Below are 26,229 nucleotides of genomic sequence, written 5' to 3' on the forward strand. Positions count from 1 at the left end.
GTGCCTGGTACATTGGTTAAAACAATGATGGAAATGACCAATCATCATGCAGATCAGAAAGAAGGCGGGTTCTGTGTCCCAGAGATGAACGTGCTGTGTCTGAAATGTGAAGATCAACCCAAGAACAAATGCAAAAGACCTGATAAAGATGCTGAAACTGGTAAGAGTTTGTCATTATCCTGAGTGAAACAAGTACTACTCTGCCAGGAAGAAGCCATTAATCCAAAATAAACATCCACCATCCTCCAAACAAAGCCAGATTGGAGTTAGAAAAAATAAAATCAAAAATCAAGTTTTCCTGAGGAAAAAGGGGGAATCTTGCAGCCTGAGAACACCATCCCAGTTGTGAAATACGAGGGTGGCAGCATCATGCTGTGGGGTTGTTTTGCTGTGGGAGGGACTGGTGCACTTCACAAAATAGATGACATCATGAAGAAAAAAAAATCAGCCAGGAAGTTAAAGCTTGCGTGCAAACAGGTCTTCCAAATGGACAATGACCCAAAGCATATCCTGCCAAACTGGTCACAAAGTGGCTTAAGGACAACAAAGTCAATGTTTTGGAGTGACCACCACAAAGTCCTGATCTCAGTCCAGTTGAAAATGTATGGGCAGAGCTGAAAAGGCATAGGCGCACAAGGTCGCTACGAATGTGTCTCAGTTACACCAGTTCTGTTTGGAGGACTGGACCAAAAAACCTGCCAACTATTGTTGAGCTTGTGGAAGGAAATCCAAAACGTTTGACCCAAGTTATACAGTTTAAAGACAATAATGAAATGTATGTAAACGTTTGGTTTTGTCAAAAGTAACAAAAACATTTCTAAAACAAAAATCTATCTCTCATTCTTCTGGAATTTAGCAAATACAAATATATTTTTTTTAAATTGCACTTGCCTAAAAAAAGTAAAAGTTGATTCTGGTTTCATCTCAGGTAGTGAGGAAAAAAGCTGGTGACATTTCTTTGGGTCTTCCACTTTTTTTGTTCCATAACCCTCAGAATTTTGCATGTGGTCTTAACCTTTAAAAAAGATGCAAACACTGACTATTTCAGTTAAATGGTTGTTTTCAGTAAAATCTTTACTCAACATTTTCTCAACATCTCACTCCCATTTATTCTTGTTGCACATTGAAGTTTTACTTGGAGCCTTGTTGAGATCCAACACTGTTAAATGTGATTTTTTTCCTCACCATTTTTCAACTGGTCTTAAACTTTTGATCGGGACTGTATCAATACAAAGTTAGGGGAAATTATGTATTGCAAGTATTCTATCATCTATTACTTTCATATGGAAAGAAGGTAACAAGGAGAGGCCATTCTATCATCTTTATTTGAAATGATCTTCACTTTAGTGGGTTGTTTGTGTAATCCTTGCAGCTGATTACAGCATGAGAAGAGCGGAACACCGTTCGCAGTGCTGTGGTCACACTTCCTCTATGTCTGACACATGTGGGTGAGAGGTCACAGAAACACCACCCGCTCACTCAGCTCGCTCTGTCCTTGTCCTTCCTGTCACCTCTGGGTGACAATCAACCACACAGTGTGACCAACACATTCTATATTGTGCTTTAGGATCGACAATTCTTAGATTTAAGAATTATTTTCTTATATCTATTTCAGATCAGTTCTGCAAGGCCTGAGTTGGAGATTTTAGTGGGTAGTAACGGTGACCCATTATTATTATTTTTTATCTATATTTTGATATCGTCTAGGAACTCACTTCTCAGTAAATAGATAAATGGGAATAAATACATGAATTGCATCACATTTATGTACCGTTTGTCTTTGCACTCATTCACACCACAGTGCAGTGTATGCACTGCAGACATTGGGCACCAACAGGTTGGGCACACATGTGTGAATGCTCTACCTACTGAGCCACACTTTGGGAACCATATTTTGGAGGCTTTGCTGAAAGTGACTGAAGAAGCACACAGGATGGAGGGACTGACATTTGTGTTGAGGCTGCATCTCTGTTGTGCAAGAACGTGACCTGTCTGTGTAACTTGTGAAGGAAGGAGATTTACTTAAATGAATGTTTGAAATCAAATCTGAACGCTGGCTGAATAAAGGACCTCTCACACTCCCAACATGTGTGTGACATGTTTGGAGACAGTCCATCCATGGAATGCGGAGTGTTTCTGGTATTTTTCCACAGCTCCACAGTTATTAGTGCCACAGTTACAGAGTGTATAGGATATGTGTGTCTGATCCCAGAGAGTGTTGTTGACCCATAAACAAAGGCACTACCGATGAATGAACAGAGGACAGAGTGTACTGCATTACTGACATACAGCACCTCTGACAGCTGAGTATACATGGTACACTGCTGTATGGAGGGCAGGGGCAACATTCTAACTGTTGAACTGCAATCATATTTGTCTAAGTTTTTGGTTAATATCGCTGTTGTTACAGAGAGAATCCGAGCACATGAAACAAAAACTGTCTCACAGTTCATTGTCTTCTCTGTCAGTGCGTATAAACTAAGGTCTAGTTATTTTCTTTGAAAGATATTCTCTCCCATAGATTTGTAGTGACCCCTTCACCTGAGATTATGACATTTGATTCTTGAACGTGAATGCAACCTAGTGCCAAATCAAGTGCAGATCAAGTGCCAAAACTGTGAGTCAAATACAAATACAAGTTGTTCTGCCACAGTTTGATATTCTCTTGCTATGCACAATAAGGAGGCACTTGATGAAAATAGGCTGCATGGCCAAGTCGCCAGAAGAAAGCCATTACTTCGCAAATACCACAAAGTATCCACTTAGAAAATGCCAAACAGCACAGAGACAAGCCTCAATATTTCTGATACAATGTCATTTGGAATGATGAAACCAAAATGAGACTTTTTGGCTACAAGCATAAATGTGACATTTGGAGGATCAACAAGGCCTGTGATGAAAGGTGCACCATTCCCACAGTGAAACACGGAGGTGGATCACTGATGTTTGGGGGAGGTGAGAGCTTCAGGGAACTTGGTCAAAACTGATTTGAGGATGAATGCACCATGTTATTAAAGAACACTGGAGGATAAGTGTCATCAGCCCGGAAGCTGCACATGGGACTCACTTGGACGTTTCAACATGACAACGATCCAAAGCACAAGGCCATGTGGACCTCTCATTGGCTCCAGCAGAATAAAGGGAAGGTTCTGGAGTGGCCATCTCAGTCTCCTGACCTCAATATCATTGAACCACTCTGTGGAGATCTCAAATGTGCAGTTAATGCAAGACAACCCAGGAATTTACAGGGACTGGAGGTTTTTTGCCAAACAGAAGGTGCAATTTTACCGTCAGACGAAATAAAGACGCTCATTCAAAACTACCACAAAACAATCCAAGCTGTCATTGATGTTAAAGGGGCTATACACAGTATTAAAACTGGTGTATGTAAACTTTTGATCAGGGTCATTTTGGCAGTTTGTTTTGTCATTATGATTTAAAAAGATTAAACTCTGTTGTTTGGCCATAAATGGTTTCGCACAACCACTAACTATCAGTGAAAGCAAAACCTTTTGTGTTACGTGTTGTCATTCATGTTCTCTGAAAAATGGCCAAAAAAACATAAGATTCTGCCATGGAATGTATAAACTTTTGAGCACAACTGTATATAGCCTGTACAAGAGCAGAGTAAATATGTCCTTCTCCACCATCAGCATGACAGTAAGCAGGTCCAAATCATATCAGTCTTTATCATGACTTTGCCCTTTTAGACGAGAGAGCTATGTGGTTGGCTTAGAGGATGGAGGGCAGCTGCTCACCAACCGACCCTTCTCTAGAGCTAACTGCCAAGATCTGGGAAGCTTCTTTACCATAAGAGTATGTAAGAACTATAGCTTGACAAAAAGGGCTTCTGTAGAAGAAGAAGAACTATTTATGTAGCACCTTTCACAGACATAGTGACAAAGCGCTTTACATGAAACAATTCTATATTCACCCCATACTCCGTGGTGTTCAGTTTCCCCTGGGGGAGACTAACAGAAACGCTGTCACAACGGTCCCTCAGTCCACCATCATGCATTCACGCACACACATCATTCATCCTGGCCTATTGTACATGTTTTTAGTGGTAGGGGAAACCGGACACGGGGAGAACGTGCAAACTCCACACAGAAAGGCCCGGTCCAGGTGGGAATCGAACCCGGACCTTCTCGCTGTGAAGCACGAGCACTACTGAGAGACAGCTGCTCTGAGGAGACCCTCTGTGAGTGAAGTATACTCGCTTGTCCAGAGATGAACTGATGATATCCTGCTCAGAGTTATCTTATGCGCCTAGGCCTTTGTGTTCAGCCTTTTTTGGTCACACGTTAGAGTGAAGAGGATAATCAGATTCAATATTTTTGTATATTGTGTGCTTTTTAACTTTTTCTGTAAAGGCTTTATCCATTTTTGCAGATGATGCCTGGATGTTTTTTATGTCCATTGAACTACCTCTCTCAACGTGCACCATTTGCTCCCTGTTGCGAGTGATGGAGATAGGTTTGAAATCATTACCAAACACATGCAAAAACCATAATATCCCTCTTTAACAGAGGTCTTTTTTTAATATATGTACATACATATACAAACAACAAAAGAAAGGCAATGCACTGGCAAAGAATAAAATTGGCAGAGTATACAAACAGTGTGTTTGTTTGTATACTCTGCCAATTACACAAAAATGTGTAGCACATCCATGTGTTTCATAAATATCCTTACAGAGATACTTACAGAGCTGTTTATTTGGCTACAACATAAAGTAAACGCTAACGCGTTTCGGCATGAGCCTTCTTCACATTATACAAAATAAACATCTAAATTTAAGACTTTATTGTAAAATAAAGGTGTTCTAGGATCAAAAACATTTCAGCAGCGTGACAAATTGTTACATAAGTTGGATTGGAATGTTTCATAAGATTTCTAAAGGATAATAACATCTTAAATTCATTTTCAAAACAGCTTGAATCATTTTGTGGATGTGACATTTACTTACAGTATAATAATGAGGTTATTCAAAATTGAAGCTTCCCTTGTAAGTCTAGATTTTTATAATATATTCAATTGTAAAATGTTCATGTTCACTCATTTTTTCATGCTTGAATTTCCAACTAACGAAGAAGAAATGTTTGTTTTGAGTCACAGAGGTCAACTTCAAAACCAAATCCACCCTTACAGTTTCCGTGGATGAATAGTAGTTATTTAGGTTTATGAATTGCATTTCTTTTACTTTGGGTGTGATTGGCCATTTAATAAATGTCCAGTGTTTTTCTGATATTGTTGGATTGTCTAATATTTGAAATGTGATCTTCTTAGGGTAACACTTTATTTTACACTACCCTTGACACATTGTACTTGCCAAATTTAGTACAATGTAATGTGCTTTGTAACAATGTGTAATACATTGTACCTATGGGTTAGATACACAATGGAACACTATGTTTTTGTAGTTTGTAGGTACATAATGTAATAAGACATACCTCTAACCTTAAGCCCTAACCCTATTACAGTGTACATGTACTTAGAAAGTACTAATACAAGTTCTTCCATTGTGTATGTACTACATGGGTCCAAGTTATTTCAGATTGTTACAGAGCACATAACATTGTACTAAATTTAGTTAGGTACAATGTATCAAGGTAGTGTAAAATAAAGTGATACCCAGTGTGGTATACAGTATGTAATGTTTAAATACGCAAGTTTAATTTAAACATTAGAACAAGTATTTTGTTTTTTTTATCAGCCATATCAAAGCCAGAAGGATAACTTTACAGATTTTCTAATATATTGTCCTATATTTCTGAATATTGTAACTGTAAGATTTCCCTGTTCATATCTATCTTTCACATATAGTTATGTGGCATTATGGACAACATGCACAGAAGAGACACATTGCTTATGGACTTATTAATTCCATCCATAAATCAGCGGTGGTCTTCCTCCGGCCTCCTACCTGGCCTCTACATTACTTCTCGCTGTATTCACATTGTTCTTTATGACCATACTCTGCTTCCTTATCTGTTCTAGAGCATAAAAAGCCGTCCGCCTGCTCTGTGTGTTATGACAACACACACAAAACATTCAGAGCTGACAGCAGTGGCAGTAGTAGTCATCATAGTAATAATGGTAGCGGCGCAACAGGGTGGAAGGTAATTCTAAGGGCCCGCGGCTGACAAGGGCCCATGTAGATCGGGACACTTTTCAGCAGATAGACCTATATATCAAAAGGCGTATATGCTGTAAGACCGTTAAATATAGCCAATTCTAATGTAATATTGTTTTTTTTGATGAATAAAAACATGTTCTTATTTTAAATTCCCCTCCATTCATAATGGTTCACTCCTTCATACTGCTGCATGCCACGAAGTGGAAGTGAACCCTAAGTGGAGCATCTAGCACAGGGGTGGCCAACCCGCGGCTCTCGAGCCGCATGCGGCTCTTGGCCAATCAGAGTGCGGCTCTTTGCATGATTGGAGATGTTTAATACAATGCGGCTCTTTGCAAAAGAATTGGTAGGCCTAAATATTTCCCATAAACTGTAACAGTCTTTGACCAAAAATCCAACCACAGTCCTACAGAGGCGGCGTGTAAAAGGTGCCCGTGCAGCCTCACTCAAAGCAGGATGTAGGTTGAACAACAGGCAGGCAGATCGTGGCACTAGGATCAGCTTCTGTGCTTTTCAGATTTCTGATCAGCTACTCTTTATTTGATGTAATTTGGCCTCATATTCAGAGAAAAAGATCAAAATTAGGAAATGGAAAAAAGCGGAGCTCTTATGTAGCATATGATGCGAAGCGCGACATTGTAACGCGGAAATACGCAAAGTCATGACTTTTCTTTCACACGTGCTATAACTGTAGCAGATGCAATTTAAAACAGACTCTCAGATCCTCCAGAGGCTCCTGGTTAAAGTTCATGAACGTTATGCAGCCTAGAGTGCCTTCTCTCTGCACAGTCCAGTCAGGACGAGCGCTCAGGCCAGGGGCGGATCAGAGAAGGGGGCTCAGTGGGCAGGGCCCCACACACAAACACACCCCAGCATTAAAAAAAAAATAAAAAAAATAATAATAATCTAATTCTGTCTCAGTCAGAACAGGAAACACAAAATGTCATTTAATATACATGTATTTCAATCTTGTTGAGGAGTAAAACCATTAAATCTAACACAATTATTTAAAAAAAAAAGTTTATTGTGATTAAATAAAACTGACCTGACCCCCCAAACACCCACATGTGCATGTGATGCACAAATGATAAACAGCTATGCCTCACAACAGATAAGATTAGATAAGATAAACCTTTATAAAGCATTTAGAGCATAACTGTATATCCTGAAAGTAGGACTGGACTAGGTTGAAGATCGGTTCTGGCACACCAAAGCAGCTGAATGCCATCCAGAGAAGAGTGTGTGGGACGGATCCAAAGGCATTTGCAAGATCAAAGAAAACAACATGCAGGTCTCTAGAGTCCCTTTTCATCATTGATCCTGGCTGTATGCTCCAAACACCCTGAGAAGCCGGGGATGCCTGCTTTTATTAATGCCGGGATAGCATTAATAAAATGTAGGCCAACATTTTATCAAAATCTACAACTTGAACCATACAAACCTGCTGGGGCACCTCTAAAAGGCACACAATTGCAGGAAAGGCAATCTGTTCAGTTAAAAAATTCTGGTGGAGCGCCCTTAGGCAATATTAACAAGTTAATATTAAGTGATTTTAGCTAAACTAAAACAGATTTAAAGTAACGTTTAAAAGTCAAGCCTCTACGTTCTTTAGTCTCGCGCATATCTCTTTGGTCCCTTCTTCCTTCCCTTACCCACTTCCGCTAACTCCTCAGTAAAGGCACCGTTAGAGGCCAAATTCTGCTCACAGTGTGCACGGACTGACAGGACAAACTCGGCTCAAAGCACGGCTGCTGAGGGACTGAACCCATGAGAGGAAGCGTCACTTGCCCTACCTGCAATACAGAGTTGGGACACCCCTTCATCTCTCGTGACAATGCAAAACGGAGGCGAAGGGCTAAGGAAGAGAACTGAGATTGGGCCTAAAATCACTGCGCTGCTGTCCACAAAGGTCAAGTGTCAATAATACGAGCCTGGCTAACACCAGACTAAAATCAGGTGGTCTGGGGACCACCAATTCATTTTCTTGTAGGGGAGGTGTGGTTTACGATCGTCCGTTTATTGGGTGCTACGAAAGTCTATCATGCGTCTGCACGTGGCCACAGCCAATCGTATCATCGTATCCGATGACGTATGACGTACCCGCTGGAAACTTTTGAGCTAAACTATTTAGAACACGGCCTAATATAAAGCTTGATGGAAAAATAGCGTTGCGTCTGCTGCTGTCATGTTTGATCTGTAAATAGACTTATTTTTTTTTAAATCCGTAAAAAAACTACAAGCTTCCGTATATCGAATAGCTCGTCATCGTCTTGCCGTCCCTCCTCGTTCTGTGATTGGTTCCCAAATCCATGCGAACATTTCGGCCATGGTCCCCAGACTTCTGTGCAGTTCCAAATGATTTGTAACCTGGCGTTACAAAGTACTAATACTAGCCGTGGATCCAGTAGATTAGCAGCAGGAGCAGTAGTGAGCAGATAGAGGTAGTGTGTGTGCAAGAGCAGCAGGAGCAGTAGTGAGCAGATAGAGGTAGTGTGTGTGCAAGAGCAGCAGGAGTGGTAGTCATGGGAAAAGTTTAGTAGTTTAGTAGTCGTTTTAGTATTTGCAGTCTCAGCAAGTAGAATCCCGTCAGTGATAGTAGAAGTTGTTGTAATATTTGCAGTCGTAGTTTGAGGGATGGAGTGCTCACTAGTTTACAGTGTGTGCCTTTAGTAGTTGCAGTTGTAGTAGTACTAGTAATAGTGACAGTAGCAGAAAAGCTGTAGTTTGAGAGATGGAGGGCTACGCAGCACTATATGTAGTAGTAGTAGTAGTTGTAGTATTTGCAGTACCAGCTGAGCAGTAGCTTGAGTGATGGAGTGCTGAGCAGCTTGTCAGGCAGGAAGTCGATCTCCTTCATGATGTTGGCGAAGCGCACAGGCAGCTCCTGGCGCAGAAAGACGAAGGACGTCTTCTCACATGCATTCGCTGAACCTGAAGTCACATGACACAACAACACTGATAACATCGCTCAACAATACTGGTCACAGGACAGGCTATTAGGGATGGGCCGAGATCTCATGGCATGAGATCTTGCGAGATAAAATTGCCATGAGATTTCTGGTCACGTTGTAAAGTAATCCTGTGATTTTGAATAGGCTGCAATTTATATATAAACCTACCGGTTTATCCTGTATACTGCTTATAGGGCTTAAAGGAATAGGCCACCGTTTTTACATACTAAGATATGTTCTTACCTCACTTTAAACGTGTTAATATATCCCCGTCTGGTCTTTGTCCGTGCGCTCTGTCAGGCAAACGGAGCACATACGCAGCCTCTCCCACATGTCACATAGCTCCGAAAAAGCTCACGATAGAAGGTACCAAGCTCTTCCACGTGTTCCCTATTTAAATAAAGTTACGTGAAGTGTTTTCATGCGAAGTATATTTACACAGAAATGTAACGTGTCGATTTTATAAGCAAATAAAAAGGGGGACTATATTGTGAGGCGTAATGATACGAGGAGCAAAACTCCTAAAGGTTATTGACGGAAGTGAGCGGGGGAAGTCTTTAGGAGTTACTACGCGGACACTGTGCTCCTCGTATCATTACGCCTAATTCTACACATTAAGACATGGCTGGAACTTGTAGGGGGAGGAAAATACTTTGTTTTAACATTTTTAAACTCCGTATATAGTCCCTTTAAGCTTCAAATTCTGTTCACTTATTATTATTATTGTAGGAAATTAGTCTTGTTCTCGTGGACTCAATCTCACGTCTCATCTGGTGAGATTTGTTTCTCAGCCCCCTAACAATCTGCACCTACTCCATACCAACACTTGTTGTCAGTAGGATATTTAATGTCAATCCGGATTCCACAGTCTCTATACAAAAGCATGGCCTGTTGATTTGAATGACATTTTTATACGTTTTTTCCATAATGAACATATTAAAGGGGAGTAAGAACCACTACATGCGTATAAGACTCTGCAAAATCTGTTGACATGTTATGTCGTCTTCAGCTCCGATGCCTCCGAGACCTTTGGCCCAGTGCACTCCTCACAGGACTGATATCTGCACTGAGGGAGGGACTCCCTCATATCTGTCTCTGACGCTCAAGACCATAGGCAAAGAGTACTTGGAACTATACATGAGTACTTATGACTATAGATGAGTACAGTACTTATGATTATAGACGAGTACAGTACTTATGATTATAGACGAGTACAGTACTTATTATTATAGACGAGTACAGTACTTATGACTATAGATGAGTACAGTTCTTATGACTATAGACGAGTACAGTACTTATGATTATAGACGAGTACAGTACTTATGATTATAGACGAGTACAGTACTTATGATTATAGACGAGTACAGTACTTACGACTATAGATGGGTACAGTACTTAGAACTATACATGAGTACCATACTGATGACTATAGACGAGTACAGTACTTATGACTAAAGATGAGTACAGTACTTATGACAATAGATGAGTACCATACTTATGACTATAGATGGGTACAGGACTTAGAACTATACATGAGTACCATATTTATGACTATAGATGGGTACAGTACTTATTACTATAGATGAGTACCATACTTATGACTATAGATGAGTACAATACTTATGACTATAGACGAGTACAGTACTTATGACTATAGATGAGTACCATACTTATGGCTATAGACGAGTACAGTACTTACGACTATAGATGGGTACAGTACTTAGAACTATACATGAGTACCATACTTATGACTATATACGAGTACAGTACTTACAACTATAGACGAGTACAGTACTTATGATTATCGACGAGTTCTGTACTTATGACAAGACGAATACAGTTCTTATGACTATGGATGAGTACAGTACTTATGACTATAGACGAGTACAGTACTTATGACTATAGATGAGTACAGTTCTTATGACAATGTATTAGAACAGTACTTATGACTATAGACGAGTACTGTACTTATGACTATAGACGAGTACTGTACTTATGACTATAGATGAGTACAGTTCTTATGACTATGGATGAGTACAGTACTTATGACTATAGATGAGTACAGTACTTATGACTATAGATGAGTACAGTACTTATGACTATAGATGAGTACCATACTTATGGCTATAGACGAGTACAGTACTTATGACTATAGACGAGTACAGTACTTATGACTATAGACGAGTACAGTACTTATGACTATAGATGAGTACCATACTTATGGCTATAGACGAGTACAGTACTTATGACTATAGACGAGTACTGTACTTATGACTATAGACGAGTACTGTACTTATGACTAGACGAATACAGTTCTTATGACTATGGATGAGTACAGTACTTATGACTATAGACGAGTACAGTACTTATGACTATAGACGAGTACTGTACTTATGACTAGACGAATACAGTTCTTATGATTATAGACGAGTACAGTACTTATGACTATAGACGAGTACAGTACTTATGACTATAGATGAGTACAGTACTTATGACTATAGATGAGTACAGTACTTATGACTATAGATGAGTACCATACTTATGGCTATAGACGAGTACAGTACTTATGACTATAGACGAGTACAGTACTTATGACTATAGACGAGTACAGTACTTATGACTATAGATGAGTACCATACTTATGGCTATAGACGAGTACAGTACTTATGACTATAGACGAGTACTGTACTTATGACTATAGACGAGTACTGTACTTATGACTAGACGAATACAGTTCTTATGACTATGGATGAGTACAGTACTTATGACTATAGACGAGTACAGTACTTATGACTATAGACGAGTACTGTACTTATGACTAGACGAATACAGTTCTTATGATTATAGACGAGTACAGTACTTATGACTATAGACGAGTACAGTACTTATGACTATAGATGAGTACCATACTTATGGCTATAGACGAGTACAGTACTTATGACTATAGACGAGTACCATACTTATGGCTATAGACGAATACAGTACTTATGACTATAGATGAGTACAGTACTTATGACTATAGACGAGTACAGAACTTATGACTATAGATGAGTACCATACTTATGACTATAGACAAGTACAGTACTTATGACTATAGACGAGTACAGTACGTATGACTATAGATGAGTACCATACTTATGGCTATAGACGAATACAGTACTTATGACTATAGATGAGTACAGTACTTATGACTATAGACGAGTACAGTACTTATGACTATAGATGAGTGCCATACTTATGGCTATAGACGAGTACAGTACTTATGACTATAGACGAGTACAGTACTTATGACTATAGACGAGTACAGTACTTATGACTATAGATGAGTGCCATACTTATGGCTATAGACGAGTACAGTACTTATGACTATAGACGAGTACAGTACTTATGACTATAGATGAGTACCATACTTATGGCTATAGATGAGTACAGTACTTATGGCTATAGACGAGTACAGTACTTATGGCTATAGACGAGTACAGTACTTATGATTATAGACGAGTACTGTACTTGTGACTATAGACGAGTTCTGTACTTATGACAAGACGAATACAGTTCTTATGACTATGGATGAGTACAGTACTTATGAGTATAGATGAGTACAGTTCTTATGACAATGTATTAGAACAGTACTTATGACTATAGACGAGTACTGTACTTATGACTATAGACGAGTACTGTACTTATGACTATAGATGAGTACAGTTCTTATGACAATGTATTAGAACAGTACTTATGACTATAGACGAGTACTGTACTTATGACTAGACGAATACAGTTCTTATGACTATGGATGAGTACAGTACTTATGACTAAAGACGAGTACAGCACTTATGACTATAGATGAGTACAGTACTTATGACTATAGACGAGTACAGTACTTATGACTAGACGAATACAGTTCTTATGACTATGGATGAGTACAGTACTTATGACTAGACGAATACAGTTCTTATGACTATGGATGAGTACAGTACTTATGACTATAGACGAGTACTGTACTTATGACTAGACGAATACAGTTCTTATGATTATAGACGAGTACAGTACTTATGACTATAGATGAGTACAGTACTTATGACTATAGACGAGTACAGTAGTTATGACTATAGACAAGTACAGTACTTATGACTATAGACGAGTACAGTACTTATGACTATAGATGAGTACCATACTTATGGCTATAGATGAGTACAGTACTTATGACTATAGATGGGTTCAGTACTTAGAACTATACATGAGTACACATGAGCTTGAGGGTTCTGCGCAGTATCTTTGCTGTTCCTAGAACTGCACTTTTCTGGACCGAGATGTCTGATGTATTTCCTGGGATCTGCTGGAGCCACTCCTCCAGTTTGGGGGTCACTGCCCCGAGTGCCCCAACGACCACGGATACCACTGATGCCTTCACCCTCCAGGTTTTCTCTAGCTCTTGTCTGAGCCCCTGGTATTTCTCTAGTTTCTCGTGTTCCTTTTTCCTGATGTTGAAGTCTTGGTATTGCTATGTCGATCACAACGGCTCCTCTGCTCTTTGTCACCACCACAATGTCCGGTTGGTTCGCCATTACCATTTTGTCCGTCTGTATCTGGAAGTCCCACAGGATCTTGGCTCGGTCATTCTCTACCACCTTTGGAGGTGTTTCCCACTTTGACCTTGGGGTTTCCAGCCCATACTCTGCACAGATGTTCCTGTACACTATACCAGCCACTTGGTTATGGCGCTCCATGTAAGCTTTCCCTGCCAGCATCTTACACCCTGCAGTTATGTGCTGGATTGTCTCATTGGCCTCTTTGTACAGTCTACACCTGGGGTCTTGTCTGGTGTGGTAGATCTGGGCCTCTATTGCTCTGGTGCTCATAAAAAAAAAAAAAAACTCTCTTCCTCACCCTCCGCGGGCGGTCTCTTTTTCCTCCTGCTCGGGTCCTCTACCAGAGGCCTGGGAGCTTGAGGGTTCTGCGCAGTATCTTTGCTGTTCCTAGAACTGCACTTTTCTGGACCGAGATGTCTGATGTATTTCCTGGGATCTGCTGGAGCCACTCCTCCAGTTTGGGGGTCACTGCCCCGAGTGCCCCAACGACCACGGGCACCACTGATGCTTCACCCTCCAGGTTTTCTCCAGCTCTTCTCTGAGCCCCTGGTATTTCTCTAGTTTCCCGTGTTCCTTTTTCCTGATGTTGAAGTCGCTTGGTATTGCTATGTCGATCACAACGGCTCCTCTGCTCTTTGTCACCACCACAATGTCCGGTTGGTTCGCCATTACCATTTTGTCCGTCTGTATCTGGAAGTCCCACAGGATCTTGGCTCGGTCATTCTCAACCACCTTTGGAGGTGTTTCCCACTTTGACCTTGGGGTTTCCAGCCCATACTCTGCACAAATGTTCCTGTACACTATACCAGCCACTTGGTTATGGCGCTCCATGTAAGCTTTCCCTGCAGCATCTTACACCCTGCAGTTGTGTGCTGGATTGTCTCATTGGCCTCTTTGCACAAAAAAAAGTGTTTTGTTTCGGTGCTAATTTTTGGTACGTTTTCTCTCCAAACGTCAGTAAATGATCCGCAGTGAGTCTAAAAAAGCCTGAACTCATGAGCAGCTTCAGCGTAAATGTAGAAGCGAAGCAAAGCTGTAACTTACTCACACTTCAGTCATTATCAGAGATGGCAGCGCCGCGGTCTGAGCCAGGACTAAACCAGGACTGAACCAGGACTTACAGTAAACTGGTTAAAAACCAGGACTAAACTTGGACTGAATAAGAAACTAGATTCTTAGACAAAGAGAAAAGCAGTGACAACACGGCAGTGACAACAAGAAACTCTTCGGCTTTACCTTTAGCTTTAGCTCCGCAGAGCCTGAAGTTACGCACTGTTGTTTACAACTCCAGCTGCACCAAATGGCACCGGAGCAATTGGGATCAAAGCTTGTTTTTTGGAAAAGGTGAGCGCTCACTCTGCATTAGCCATGTTTGGAACAGTTATGGTGCATTTTCAGTGACAGAGTGAGCGCTCTCACTATGTAACAGAAGTTTATCTGAAAGAAAACGGTGCCTGATGTGGATCTGTCTCTGCAGCTCAGAAGGTAATAATGTCCTTTCTCTCTTTTTATCATGGGTTTAGTGGGAATTCTGCTCAAAAAATGAAGTTACAGGTGACGCTGCTGCGGCCTGTTTTCTGATGTGCCGTGTTTGTGCCGCTGTGCTGTTTGTTTTCCTGAACGATGCTTTATATAGACATTATTTTAACTCAATTAAAATAATAGGTATCGAAATAATAATAGGTAATAATAGGTATCGGAAAAAGTACCGTTAAGGCACCGGTACCGAAAAGCTGGTATCGTTAAAGTAGTGGTATCGATGTATGAACGGTACCCAGCCCTATATATATATATATATATATATATATATATATATATATATATATACATACACACACACACACACACACACACACACACACACACATATATATATATACAGTGTATATATATATATGTATATATATATATATACAGTATATATATATATATATACACACACACATATATATACATACACACACACACACACATATATATATATATATACAGTGTATATATATATATATATATATATATATATATATATATATATATATATATATACAGTGTATATATATATATATATATATATATATATATATATATATATATATATATATATATATATATATATATATATATATATATAATTTGATGCAGTCCATGTTTAGGGTGATAGAGTGGGTTGTCCTTTAACCGGAAGGTTGGCAGTTCAATATTTTACTTACACTGAGCTCACTTAGCTCCGCCCATCGAGGGAAGATCACTAGCTAGTACCGTCAAAGTACTAATACAAGTTATTCCATTGTGTACGTACTACATAGGTACACGTTATTACAGATTGTTACACAGCCCATTACATTGTACTAAATTTAGTTAGAAGCAATGTATCAAGGTCATGTAAAATAAAGTAATACCGTGATTTGCCTCAGGTGGACTGTGCTTGGGTCAGACTGTTTTTAATGCAGGCTACTAGTTACCATAGACATGCACTAGCCTAGCATTAGCCTAGCACCACTAAACTCTTCAAATATAAGAACTGCATGAATTAAAACATATATAAATATACATCCAGAAATCAACAACACTCTGGATAAGTAGGAAATGAGGCCCTATGTCAAAAATCCTGAAATATCCCTTATTGGCCTTAATTGATTTACCAATTGGTAACAATGGATTATTATGCTGTGCATATGGAAGGAAAATACACCTGAGAGCTGAGACAGTTTAAGATACACAAAACAATTATATTTATTTTGGTGGATAATAATCTTTTTAATGACGTTTTCATTATGTAGTAGTAGTGGTGGTAGCAGTAGTACCAGCAGTATAGAAGTAACAAAGTAGTCTAGTAGTAGGAGTTTGTTGTTGCTATAGTAATTGTGGAGTAATGTTTATCAGGGTTGCCATTTTTGCCAGACTACCTATATAGGCTACAACTTATTTCGTATATGATAAAGTAAACTTCAGAGCATGAATAGGCCTACAGACACATACTGAGAGGTGAGGGCTGCAAATGGCTCATGACTTGAGTCATCGAAATGTGTACAAACACAGGTGCTCTCCAGTAATAGGCCGAGGAGTATATTACTAAAGCAGATACTAGCTGTGTGTTGTCCATGTTATGTTAATGAAGTCAGCTGTTTTGTACACCGTGTGTCTTGGATGTCTTGCTTCCCTGCCGTCCACAGTCATGCTGTGACTTTAGCCAGCCACATTCTACTTTAGTTATGAATACAGATGGACTATGGTGATTTCTGAGTGAGTATAAGAATAGCCTCCATTCTTTTGCCGACCAGACTTGCATAGATGACAGAACGTGACCAGTGCGGACTGCGCGGGGAACACAGCACTCACCGAAGTCGATGAACTGCTTCATGGACAGAGGAGACGGGGAGAACTTAGAGAACCTGTCCACCAGTCTGGGGGTCCCGGCCGCAGAGCCGTTCTTCAGGAGAAACTGAGCGAACTTCATGTTTACGCAGCGTCGTTTGTTTCCTCTCAACACTCACTCTCGCTGCGCTTTTACGCTCCGCAGAAAAGCCCTCACCAAACCATGGCCCGCGCACCACGAGTGCGTCTGGCCATCGCTGTGCCCGTGAAGGCTCCGCACTTTCTGAAAGAACTGAGATCTGCGCGTCCTCTACGTCGGGATTCTAACATTGTGTACCGAGCATAGACTGTTATGGAGGGGCGGGCCATGGGAGGAGAGAGTCCGGATACGAGCCAATCAAAGGTCGCTGCTGCCTCGGCTTTAGGGCGGAACTTTGAACTTTTTTCCCCAACACAGCTCATGAGGCTGTTCTTTCGGTCGTACAGGAGAAAACATGTTGTACGAAGCGCACAGAGTGATTCATAAACAAGCCTGTAGTTAGTTATCAAAGAGTATTACATTCAAACACAAAACTCAAGCACACGCATCCTACTTTCGTAACAATAAACAAATACAATGGCAAATAAACTAACATTTTGAAGTAACTGTTCTAATGTGGCACATTAACCCACGGCTGTCCTCATTGTGAATATCATTGTAAACCTGAGCTCTAAATGTTTCTGTGTGTCAGTGTGAAAGATGTGAACCGCTGCCCTTTGAGCAGGATATTACAATACTATTTAGTTTCATCTTTGTCATTCTAAATACTTACCCCCTCCCTCCTCCTGCTGAGTGCTTGTACCCTCTGGGGTCCCTGTACCCCTGGTTAGGAAACACTGCCAACTGACGTCCCTCCGAGGTCAAGATTTCTGGTATCACTTTATTTTACATGACCTTGATACATTGTACCTAACAACCTTTAGTACAATGTAATGTGCTCTGTAACAACCTGTAATAACCTGTACCTATGTAGTACATGCACAATGGAATAACTTGTATTAGTACTTTGTAAGTACATAATGTAATAGGAGTTGATCCTAGGGTTTGGGCTTAAGGGCGAGTTATGTCTTATTACATTATGTACCTACTACAAAAACATAGTTTTCCATTGTGTATCTAACCCATAGGTACAACGCATTACACATTGTTACAGAGCACATTACATTGTACTACATTTAGTTAGGTACAATGTACCAAGGATAGTGTAAAATAAAGTGTTTCCAGATTTCTTTGTAAGTACCCATTGTTTGCGGACGGGAATACAGCAGTCCACAATATAATACACATGAAGAGCAAACACACAGATGCACTCTAGCTACAGTTTTCAAAAGATGATAACAGGGGCCTGAAAACAGTGTGAGGCTAGAGTTCCAACACAACCCCCCACTACACAGCGCCGACCTGAGCGATGAAGAAGGAACTCTCCTTGCACAGGGAGAGTACAGTCCTTTATCCTTCTGCCGTCGCTGCTGCGCAGGTGCCCGGAATACCCGACGCCCGGTAGACCCGAAGCTACTGCCAAAGCCACCAAAGAGCTTTTTAAGACACACAAGTGGAATGTTATTCAATGGCCAAGTCAATCACCTGACATGAATCCAATTGAGCAGCATTTTCATTGCCGAAGACCAAACTGAAGGGAAAATGTCCCACGAACAAGCAGGAACTGAAGTCATTTACAGGAGAGGCCTGGCAGAACAAAAGCAGGGATGAAACCCAGAGTCTGTGACGTCTGTGCCTCTAGACTTCAGGCTGTAAATGACTGCAAAGGATTTGCAACCAAATATTAAAAATAAAATAGTTTGATTCTTAATTGTTGCTTTGTTCCATTGCTTTTGGTCCCTTTAAAAGTGGGAGGCTCACATACAAACGCTTGTAATTCCGTTCATCTATGTGGATGTAAATACTCTCAAATTAAAGCTGGAAGTCTGCAGTTATTTCAAATCCATTGTGGTGGTTTACAGAGCCAAAAACACAAGAAATGAGTCGATGTCCCAATATTTATGGACCTGACTGTACATTAATATATAAGTGCCATAACCAAGCGCATTTTCTCCAGTTTGACTTTACCCAAATCGACTGGAGACTTTACAGCCTATAGGCCAGTGTCACACACATTTAGATGCTACAAAATTGATCAAAACAGATCTTTTTCCTCACGTTGTTGCCGCGCTGCTGTCACTTTACTCACTGTATCACTGTAATCATCACTTTTTTGGTTACTTTTTCATAGCTTTTTTGTCACATTTCTCTTTTGTTGCGTTTTTGCCACGTTCTTCGATCAATCAATCAATCAAAGTTTATTTATATAGCACTGTACAGCAACACCAGGAGGACCAACGTGCTTCACAGAAAGATAAAACACATTTAAAAACACCAAATAATGACAACCTAGACACAATCCAGTGCTCGTTGGTCTTTTGCCGCTCCTTTGTCACCTTTTCATGGCTTTCTTTTGTCACATGAGTTTTTTGTTGTGCATATTGACGCTTTTTTGAAGAAGCTTTAGATTTGGGTAAAGCCGAACTAGAGAAAATGTGCTCGGTTAAGGTGGGGGTTAAGAGGTTGATTCAAAAGTCCTTTAGGCTCCAGGATTACATGATTGCAGTTACACCGTGTGGCCACAGGATGGCGCCGTTGCGTGTGGATGAACAGAGGCGGGATTTCCTCTCTCCTCCTCCGGCTGCATCCTCCCGCTCCTCCCGCTCCTCCCGCTCCTCCTGCTCGTCCCGGAGCTGCTGCAGATGGAGACGGGCGCCTCGGGGAAGCCTTCATACACGGTTCACGGTCAGCCGCGGAGGAGCGCTCACAGCCGGGTCAGAGCGCAGGGACACCCGGGGAGGAGCATGTGTGGAGGGTCGAAGCAGCAGCAGTGAGACAGCCAGAGCATCGTCACCGTGACACAGCATCACTGGCACGAGGTGAGGGGTCTTTATTTTGGCACAGACAGGTTTGGGAGGACGTCTAAGCCTCGCCTGGTTTCTGGTTTCTGTTTCCTGTAACTGCACTTTCGAGGCTACTGTGGGTTTAATGCATCTGAGGGCTACATTATAGCACCGCACAGTAGCAGTGCGCACAGCTAATATACTATATATACATTACCATTACAAATATCGTTTGAATTAAAGACGATTAAGGCTAGATTCACCCTGAAAAACAGCTTAGACCGTGATGGGCCTCACATAGTCCAAGCTGCTGTCCTCAGGGGCCATTTCTGGGTTAGCAGAGGTTCAACCCATCACACCTTTATTTTGGCCTGGAACCCCTGGAAACAATATTTCAATGTACATTAAGCATATGTTTTTTTTTTACATTTTCTTTGAGTTTATCCCATAAACATTAAACAGAAAATCACAGGCAGTCAGCTGCAAACCAAATTAGACATAGACAGAAAAACAAAACAATAAAAACAACAACACAAACGTATACGTACACCCATAAAGAAGTGGTAATGAAATAAGTGAACAGAAATAAAGAGGGATGGGGGGGAGTAGGGGAGTCAGTGGGCTAGGCCTGCTCAGAGGCTGTAGTCGTGGGTCTTTCAAAGAAATCCAAGAAAGGGCACCATCATTTCAAATCTGTGTTCAGATCCACAAACTCATGCATTTTTTTACCAAATCCATACAGGACTTTATGGGCCAGATCTTCCACCTGGCACGAGGACAGCGCTGCTCCTGACGCCGCACTGGACACATGTCAGCGCCAAAGAGAGCGACTGACCGTTTATTACAAGCTGCTCTCCGACATCGCGCAGCCTCGTGTTCTTCCTTTAGAATCCGTGTATCATTTGTTATATCGTCGAATTGAAAACAAAAACAAAATTGAATGCAATGAAATAAACTGAATCTAAATGGATTCATTTCACATTTTTTAATCTAATGCTTAAATTGAAATATATACGTTGAAAGCACAGGCTCAGGGCATGATTATGTCATCCATTATATACAGAAGTACAAGCACCGGGGTAGTGTGCCTGGTCTAATGCCGCAGTGGTCACCAGTTTAATATGAACGGTCACATGGAGCATAGACACACCTACTTTTGTACAGCAGATCTGCATGCACAAACAGTGGAACAGCTACTTCACAGTTTTCTCTAAACAAACCAGTGGCATCAGACACAGCAGTGGCCTGCTCCACCGCACCACACATCAGCCACTGCTCCAGAACCTGTCAGTCATCTGCACCATGCCTACAAACTGAAGACTCAACAACGGGACGTGCTTCATACGTGATAGTCAGACAGAAACAAGGCGGTTTATGACACAAAAGTTTAGCAAAAGTTCAGCAGCTTTACAGCTGATGTCCGGGCACTTGAAGGCATTTGTGGTTCGTTTATAGAAAACTGTTGTAGCTTTTGTGGCATCAGGAGTGCGCACACTGATCTACTGTGCCAAAGTAGGTGCCAGTTTGCACTGAGCTGTAAGTGCATTAACGCGACCTAAACAAAAGCCTCGCACCACCCCTTCCTCTCGCGGAGTCTGGTTGGAGGAAAAGGTTGTTCTACATAACATTGTCATTGGCCACAGGAGTCTGTCCCGCCCACTTAATGTGCCAGGACTGGCTCTGCACTCCTATTAAACGCAGATAGTTATGCTATAGTCTGCACAGACAAGGCCCTATATCTTTAAAAAGAAAAATGTAGCATTGTGACATCCAAAAACAGCACAGATCGGATCTGACCTAATTTGGTGATGCAGGACATCACAAATGAAATGTATGAAAAACTGAGTTCCAAAAATTGACCAGAAGCAGAGGGGGGTCAGGGGACACACACACACATCCGCATTGAATGAATGCGTGTTGAGCACACATTGAGCTGTGAAGCACAGGTGCTAACCACTGTGCTACCAAATTTATTGCGAAAAAGTTGCAAATTGTCCATATAAGTAAAGTAAAGTAAAGAAGGAAAAGTAAGTGATTTGCAGCAACCGGACTCTGAAGTGTGAAATATTGCAGACCAAAATATTGAGACCATATTCTGATCCTGGAACTAATCTTAAATAATGAAGATTATACAGATAAAACTGTTGAAATGCCTTTTTGTGTGCTTTTTTCAGTGTAGTTTGTGGTTTATATCTGGTTCAATGTTTGTAAATGATTGAACTCACTGACTAAACTTCACTAAGACTTGGCATGGAGGAACCATGGAGGAACCAAGTATTTGGTGTTGACCTCTGGTGACAAACAAACAAAAACCATTGGCTCAGTCAGCTGCCATCCCTCTGGTCACCAAAACCTCATGAAGGAATGACCTAGTTCCATGTCTGTATAAGTGTAGTTCTATGTTGTGACCACTAACATTGTATAATTCTGCCCACTCAGAAACATGTCTGACAAAAGCGACCTGAAGGCGGAGCTGGAGCGTAAGAAGCAGCGTCTGGCCCAGATCCGAGAGGAGAAGAAGAGGAAGGAGGAGGAGAGGAAGAAGAAGGATGTCAGAAAGGTAGGGGTACATCCGCCCAAACCGGCTGTGCATCAGCGTCCACCATGACATAAGGATGTAGATCCCTATGCAGTTAGGAACTAAAGGTTCAGAGCTGTTTGCCCAATCTGGACGTCCTTGCCCAGTGGCAGAAACAACCGGAAGTGACATCACCAACAGCTGTTTCATTAAAAAAAACTACATAACCCATATAGTGTTGGACTACAAAAAAAAACCTCCTACTGCAGCCACTGACTCAAACATGAACCACAATAACAATATGAAGCCACAGACAATGATAAAAAGCTCTTTCAGATTTAGCTTGCTCAGCTACAGCTTCATCACAGACATAAAAAGTGCTCTGGTCAAATATTCCTCCAAATCCTGTGCTTTGTATGGGGTAGGGAGTTCCAGAGTTACGGTGCAGAGTAGCTGAGGGCTCTGTGGCCCATGGTGGACAGATGAGCTGACGGAGGGTGGAGAGGGTCCTGAGAGGAGGGGCAGAGTGTTTGGGACGGTGTGTAGGGTCAAAGCAGGTCACAGAGATATGATGGAGCAAGGTTGTTAAGGGCTTTGTAAGTGAGCAGAAGGACATTGATCTGGATTCTTTCCTGAATGGGTAGCCAGTGACGCTGGTGAAGGACTGTGGTGATATGAGCTGAAGATGGGATCCGGGATATTATTCATGCAACAGAGTTCTGGATCATTTGTAGTTCATGTAGGAGTTTGCGAGGTAGTCCATGTAGTAATGAATTACAGTAATCTGTGCGTGAAGTGACCAGTGAGTGACCCAAAGCAGTGCTGTGTGAAGTAAGAGAGGGCCGGAGACGAGCTATATTACACAGATGGAAGTAGCAGGATCTTGTAACATTATTGATGTGTGTCTCAGGTGTTCTTACTTGTTGTGAGGAGGTTATTGTGGTGTTGTCTATGTATTATTATTGTATTATTGTAGTAATTCGATTTGCGCCACTCACAACCTTCCCCCACCGAGGGACATGTGATACCAGCCAATAATATACCAATACCCAGGCTGGTAGACTGGTAGGAGAATGCTTTTGTTTGGTTACAAGACAGCTCCTCTTCTTTTTACGCAGGCTTCGAGACTTCATTCGAAATACTAAGATTATTTTGAACTTATACTATTGTGTAGTTGAGAGTGTCGGAACCACTTGTATTATTACTGTGTGGTTTGGTGTCATTGTGAAAGAGAAGAAGGCTTTGAACAAAGTGGTTTGCTCAGCCAGCAGGACCATTGGCTGCACTTTGCCGCTCCTGGAGCCACAGAGAAAGCTCGACTCTTAAATCGAGCTCTACAGCTCGGTAATGATGCCTCAGGCCACCCTGCAAGGGAAAAGGTATCACTCTGTCAAATGTTCTACTCATAGCCATCTTAACGTTTCCTCAAGCTGTGATCACTTTAAACAAAGCACTTCAAACAAAGCACTTTAAACAAAGCACTTCAAACAAAGCACTTTAAACAAAGCACTTTTATTTCTTTGTATGGACTCCATGCGACTGCTCTTGTTTTGAAGTTTTACACATTTTCTTCGTATTGTGTTAAAGTTGCTGTAATCGTTTCACTGTTGTCTTATTGTTAACTGTTATTTACCTTGTATGTTTTAACAGATCTCTCTTGCAAATGAGACATTGAGTCTCAAGAGACAACATGTTTGAATAAATAATAATGATAATATTGTTCAGTATTTTACCCTTAAGCTTTTAATGTCGCATTTGTTGTGTGTTTTGATATAGTGTCCTTTTATGTGTTGATATCGCACTGTGCTCATTGCAAATATTTTCCAATGCGGTTTTTACTGCAAATTGCAAATAAAATGAACTGAAATGATCATTTTGCAGCAAGAAGAGCAAATCCTTAGTTTAGTAAAAAAAATGTAATATATATATATATATTCATAAATGAGCTAATATAGATGCACAATGATTTTAGAGTTACTTTTCACCGTCCACTCAGTCCCACTGGGCGAGGAAACAAAAGAAGAGAATAGATACAGTATATAGGTAAATACTGTGAAGCACACTGAAGCACATAATGGAACATATCAGTTCAGAGACAGACCCTCAAGCCCTGTGCTGCCAGCGGTGGAACAGAACAGCTCTTCCCCCACACCACTGTGCACTCACTCCCACTTTGTCTTATTGTGGGTCTTTTCAGATCAGTGACAGTCAGGCCCGCTCCGACACAAGGCAGAATACTTTTGTTTCAAAGGATGCATTCAAATATAAATGCCAAAGTACCCAACAGTTTTGTTGTCTGTGTCCTAAAAACATTAAATACTATTTTTTTATTCATTAGTCAGTGATGTGTTTGGGTGGAAAAAAACACATTATATTTTTGGTTAAAGCTATATAAAACTTCTGCTGGGCGATAACATTCTATATCCTGTATAAAATAAAGGCTATATATCGACCTCATGTAGTCTTCCACCACCTCCCAAATTCCTTCCCAAAACCGGAAGTTGCAATGGGATGTCCAAAGGTATTTTAAAAAACCTAAATGAAAGATATTTTTGGATCATGGACCTACTGTAGCACTCATGTTTTTGTTTTGTTTCCTGTGTTTGTGGGTGCAGGCTGAGGGCCAGCTGAAAACCGAGGCCACAGCAGAGGACTCGGACCTGGACAGGAAGAGGAGAGAGACTGAGGCGCTGCTGCAGAGCATCGGCATCTCCCCCGAGCCTCCACTGGGTACTGCTCCTGTCATACTGTGTTCAGAGGGCTACTCCGGGGGATCTGGTTACTAGATTTAGATTACGTCCCACTTCTATCACAGGACAAAGTGAATCATGTGAAAAACAGTAAGATCATATCCACATTAAATTATGGGTTGTTCTAACATTTGTTATACCATGGTCTGGATGAATACTCGATTCTGATTGGCTGGAGGGTGTCTGTTAAGTCAGGATTAAACAACGAGGAGCCGTGAATTAGACGGTTATAATGCACGACGCGGAGTCAAGAACACCACGACACCACGGTTATAATAGCCGTGCATTATAACGTCTAACGCGGCTCCTCGTTGTTTAATCCGCTTATACCAGGGTCCCACAAACGTAACATTTATAATAAATGTGTTTTTCATTGACTAAAGTCACTAAATCTGCCAGACTACGGGACTATTTTGTGTGGGTTATTAGCCGGTCACTGAAGGCTGGTCTCAGAGCGAGTCATTCTCCGCAGCTATTACGAGGATCTCAGTCAGGCTCAACGACACAACATCAGCACAGAATCACAACACAACAGGACTAACCCGGAAACACTTTTCCCTGGAAGGAAACACCGATATGCGGCACTCGTGGGCAGGAGTTATTTACCTTTTACAAGGTTTAACCTGAAGCTAAAGCTAGCTAGCTCAACCAGCTCAACTGTTTATGGAAACAGCTGCGGTGGAGTCGCTCACACCTGGGCCCCCCCAACTCAAACTTTTATGTTTGACTTTACTAATCCAGACAAATATGCTTCAATGCAGGATCATTTTATGTACGCCTGAAAATGATGAATAGCCTTAACCGTTTCCAATAGAAATGTAAAGCTCATATGTTATTAACAGTAGCTAACCTAGCTGCTCACTCTCCTCTACAAACATTTAGCAAACGTTTTGTTTTGGCCAAAAACGTTGAAATTAAACAAAATCCATCTCATACGTTCCTGTCAGTCACTAATTACGTGTTTATCTGATTCAGCTGTGTCATGCGTTGCTATGGCGACGCCACAGCGGAGTGATATCCCAGTGATTTAACTACCGGACTATGT

The 26,229-nt window shown here is 41.1% G+C and overlaps 2 protein-coding genes across 3 annotated transcripts in view; one reads left to right on the plus strand and one right to left on the minus strand.

Annotated features, from left to right (window-relative positions):
• pdk4 (pyruvate dehydrogenase kinase, isozyme 4) overlaps positions 1-17,316 on the minus strand; it is a 45,894-nt gene extending 28,578 nt beyond the window's left edge. The window contains exons 1-2 of the mRNA XM_079570557.1: positions 17,019-17,316; positions 8,929-9,070 (exon numbers count right to left, since the gene is read on the minus strand). Coding sequence (XP_079426683.1) covers positions 8,929-9,070; positions 17,019-17,136 — 260 coding nt within the window. The 5' untranslated portion in view covers positions 17,137-17,316. The remainder of the gene's footprint in view (positions 1-8,928; positions 9,071-17,018) is intronic.
• A 2,508-nt stretch (positions 17,317-19,824) lies between these two features.
• dync1i1a (dynein cytoplasmic 1 intermediate chain 1a) overlaps positions 19,825-26,229 on the plus strand; it is an 86,934-nt gene continuing 80,529 nt past the window's right edge. For both annotated transcript variants that reach the window (XM_079570546.1, XM_079570547.1), the window contains exons 1-3: positions 19,825-19,952; positions 22,356-22,476; positions 25,050-25,164. In XM_079570546.1, coding sequence (XP_079426672.1) covers positions 22,360-22,476; positions 25,050-25,164 — 232 coding nt within the window. In that variant the 5' untranslated portion in view covers positions 19,825-19,952; positions 22,356-22,359. The remainder of the gene's footprint in view (positions 19,953-22,355; positions 22,477-25,049; positions 25,165-26,229) is intronic.

The sequence above is a fragment of the Gobius niger genome, assembly GCF_951799975.1.
Source record: "Gobius niger genome assembly, chromosome: 14".
NCBI classification, from domain to species: Eukaryota; Metazoa; Chordata; class Actinopteri; order Gobiiformes; family Gobiidae; genus Gobius; species Gobius niger.